At 34.3% G+C, this 4,132-nt stretch overlaps 1 protein-coding gene across 1 annotated transcript in view; it reads right to left on the bottom strand.

Annotated features, from left to right (window-relative positions):
• The window catches only part of TARBP1 (TAR (HIV-1) RNA binding protein 1), a 201,182-nt gene that overhangs the window by 150,249 nt on the left and 46,801 nt on the right, over positions 1–4,132 (bottom strand). The window contains exons 7-9 of the mRNA XM_042780644.1: positions 3,734–3,865; positions 2,818–2,914; positions 1,167–1,256 (exon numbers count right to left, since the gene is read on the bottom strand). Coding sequence (XP_042636578.1) covers positions 1,167–1,256; positions 2,818–2,914; positions 3,734–3,865 — 319 coding nt within the window. The remainder of the gene's footprint in view (positions 1–1,166; positions 1,257–2,817; positions 2,915–3,733; positions 3,866–4,132) is intronic.

Genomic DNA, 4,132 nt, shown 5'->3' with positions numbered 1-4,132 from the left:
CGGAAGGAAGGTTGGGCAATCCTACTTCCATAGTGATACTGCCTCGGAAACCCAAGGAGGGGTCGCTATGAGTCGGGGCCGACTTGACGGCAAATAACAACAACAACAATAGGTAAGAGATATGTAATGATTTGAGTAAAGGAAAAGAAAGACAACATACCAAAAGCAGTATAACAGCAAAATATCACTAAGGAAAAGAAGACACAAGAGAGGTGCACAAGAGGTACGAAAAGAAAGACACAGAGAATAAGGTTATTACAGTAAGTGAGAAGAAAACTGTTATACTGTGGGGATTTCAATTAATGTCACAAAACAAAATCTGTATGAACTACTGAAGGATAAACGAATTTGCTCTGTAAACTTTCACCCAAATTACAATAAAAAATTGAGGGAAAAAAAAGACTAGAGACAAGATGAGGTATAGAGTGAAAAGTATTACATGAGGGTATGAACTAAAGCAATGGCTAATAATGGAGAAAAGGAAAGACATTTAAGAGAAATTAGAACTTGTTGATGAAGTAGACCCATGAAAGTCAGGAACAATTAAGTATTACTGAAATATCAGTGTTGGTTAACTGGGTAGTACATGAAAGTGTCATTACTGACAGAAAAAGGAGAAAAATGATGTTTGAGCTACTGTTTCTGAGTATAACATCATTATTGCTATTATATCTCATCTAGAATTAAGATCTGCCCATTATCAGTATCTAGTCTTCTAAATAGGTCTATCTCTTAAGTCAAATGTTTTCCTCTCTCCCAATTCCACAAGGATCTTAGTAGCATTATTAGTTAACTCTAGTCACAGCAAATATATAGTATTTTAAATCCTTTGTTGAGAAATAACAAATCAAAAACCCAAACCCACTGCCAACAAGTTGATTCCAACTCATAGACAATCTACAGGATGGAGCAGAACCACCACACAGGGTTTCCAAGGCTATAAATTTTTTACAGAAGCAGACTGCCTCATCTTTCTCCTGTAGGGCAGCTGGTGGTTTCAAACCACTGACCTTTTGGTTAGCTGAATGCCTTAACCATGGCAGCACCAGAGCTTCTTGGATAGATAATAAAGCAATTTATGTACATAATTGGCTAGCAATTTATTCAATTATAAAAACAACTTTTTACAGTTTTCAAACATCTTTATCATTATTCTCAAATCTCACCTCTGTCCATAATGAAGTTCCTCGTCCTAAGGATTCATCTTGTCTCAAAGACATGAGAAAAGTTGAGACATCGGAAAAAGATACTTTCTCCTTGGGGGTTGGGGAGAGAGTTTAAAATTTTTAACTTAAGTAAAATAAAATCACTGTGAAAGCAACCAGGTATATTACTTAAAGTAGAATATAATTAATTAAATCAAAAGAAAGCTATTTTTAAAAAATATTATTCAACTTTTAAAATGAAGATATTGGTCTTAAACAACTAATAGATTATATGTAATAAAAGATTATTTTACAAATCTATTTTCCTTAAAATCAAAGTTACTATGATAGATATAAGACAGTCACAATCTTAAAAAGAAACAATAACCATTTATAGGCAGAAATTACTTTATATCAAAAAGTGATTATTACTTTTCAAAACCACAAAAAATCACTCCTTGACTCAAGAATACCACCTAAGTCTTTTCATTCCTTTAAAGTTATGCATCTTAAATTAAGATACCTTTTTCTAAGTCAGGGCCTTTAAGTAAAGGCCATAGTTACTTATAGCCTTTAAGTAAAAGTTGGCTGGCAACTGCTCTACATAATAGAATTATAGGAGCTCTGTAAAAAAAAAAAAAAGCACAGACTAAAGGCAGCGTACATCCTTGAATGTCAATTTATTATGTGAGAAATTTTCTTCATATTAAAATGAATAAATATACACTATGGACTAGAATGCAAATTCTATAAATTTATAGGTAAAGGAAGAAAGCTTCTACTATCTGTAATTCCCATGCAAATCTGCTTTATGTGTAACCAAAAACATGGTGAAAATGTTTGAAAGTGCTCTTAGGGGAAACTTTCATAGTGACTGAGAGAGAAAAATGAAACAAAACAAATATATTATTATTGTTCACCATATTTTTGCCTTCAGTGTTATACTAACTAAAAGCAGAAGGAAGAACAAAGTGCCCTTTTGATTATAGATCATCCTGAAAGAACTGGAGAAGACATCAGAAAAGATCAAAAGATATAAAATCCTCCAACAGGGGCTTAATTTCCATTTTTACACCCACTCACCGAATTTTATACCCACTGTACTGACAGTTCCCAAGACCACTCCCAGGTTCAATCATTCTCTGGAAGGACTCAAAGGACTCAGCATATGGTCATACTCATAGCTAAGATTTACTATAACAAAAGGACACAGAACAAAATCAGCAAAGGAAAAGGCACATGAGGCAATGTCTGGAGGATACCAGGGCACACAGATCCATTTAATTTCTCCAGTAACAAGTTATGATGACAACTTGTGAAGTGTTGTCTATGAGGGAAATTCAATAGAGCCTCAGTGCACAGGGTTGTTATTAGCGACTGATCACGTAGCTACCCTCTGATGGCATGTACCAAAATTCTATACACAGAGAAGGTAATCAGGTGTTCAGCATAAACTACATTGTACAAACAGTTTAGGCACCGTGAGTTGTTTTTATTAGTTAGGCAGATAATGGGAACCCTCTTGAAACCCAAGTTCACAGATATAAGCCAAGGGCCCATCTTGCAAGCAGGCCTTTCTAATAGTAGCAGTCACAGACCTGTGATGTACTCTTTTTTCATACCCATTCACTAAGACTCATATGTAAGTATCATGAATAAAAAAGATACTTACCACATCCACCAAATTTATAGCTGTTTGAAGAAGATAGCACTGAGCTGCCCCTCTTAATAGAATCTGATGTGTGATCATAGTACACTGAAGAACATCCCTAGCATAAAAAAGCAAAACACACTTCCTCACTTCCAAAAGCAAGTTTGATTGTTGACAGTTATTGACAAGTTGATTTATAGTATCTTTATAGTTTCTAATACAGAAAATCACTATCAGAATTTCAAACTTAATGTTTCCTATTAAGGCATCTAATAAAACTCAATTTTAATATGCAACAAATCTCTTAAAAGTAAAAAGATTATATACAAAGACAAATGCTTTATTCATATTTGCGTTTTAAAATTTTTTTCATATTTACTTTCAAAGTAAGAATTTTACATTTTTTGGAATATTTTCTTACCAACATTATCATTTGACTTTTTACTCTTCTACACATCAATATAATAAAAATTTACTAGCATTACTTAAAGTGGTCAAAATCCAATAGCATGTGTTACAAAACCAAACTCTCTGCCATTGAGTTGATTCTGACTCACAGCACCTCCACTGGGTTTCCAACGCAGTAAATCTTTATGGAAGTAGATTGCCACATCTCTCTTCCAAGGAATGGCTGGTAGGTTTGTACCACTAACCTTCTGGTTAGCAGTCAATTGCCTTAGGCATTGTGCCACTAGAGTTCCTTATAGGTGTTATAGTACATATTAAAATTAGTAAGTCATAACAAAATAAGTTCAATTCTATATGAGTAACAGATATTTTATATCTACTTGTTTTCATGTATAAAATTAAGAGCTCACAAATCTCAAAGCAAGTTTCAGTCAAAAACATTCAACTGTAGATTAAATCAGAGGGGAAAACAAAATTTACTAAGGAAAGTCATGGCATATAATCATGTGAAACATACTGAGTAAATTACCTGAGGGCAAGAAGCCCTTCTACCCCCAGGGCTTTACATCTTGGGACATTTGCCAAAGCCTTAGACAGAAACAAAATGGGAACAGCACACCAATGTCTACTCCTCATTTTCTGAATAAACTTTAACAGGAAACTCTCTGAAAGAAAAGTTAAAAAGTCATGGTTGCCAATAAGCATATGGAAAGATGTCATCACTAGTCATTACGGAAATGCAAATCAAAACCACAATGAGATACCACACTTTACACCCATCAGGATGGCTATAATAAAAAAAGATACACAGGAAGCGGGGCAAGATGGCAGACTAGGCAGAAGGATTGCACAGACCCTCTTCAACAAAGAAAAGGGAAACCAATTAACACAGACACAGAAGATAATCTTGGACCCCTGAGCCTTGAAG

Source organism: Orycteropus afer, unplaced genomic scaffold, assembly GCF_000298275.1.
Source record: "Orycteropus afer afer isolate SDZICR_OR568_19922 unplaced genomic scaffold, OryAfe1.0 scaffold00050, whole genome shotgun sequence".
In the NCBI taxonomy this organism is placed as follows: Eukaryota; Metazoa; Chordata; class Mammalia; order Tubulidentata; family Orycteropodidae; genus Orycteropus; species Orycteropus afer.
This window is presented reverse-complemented; position numbering and strand designations above follow the sequence as displayed.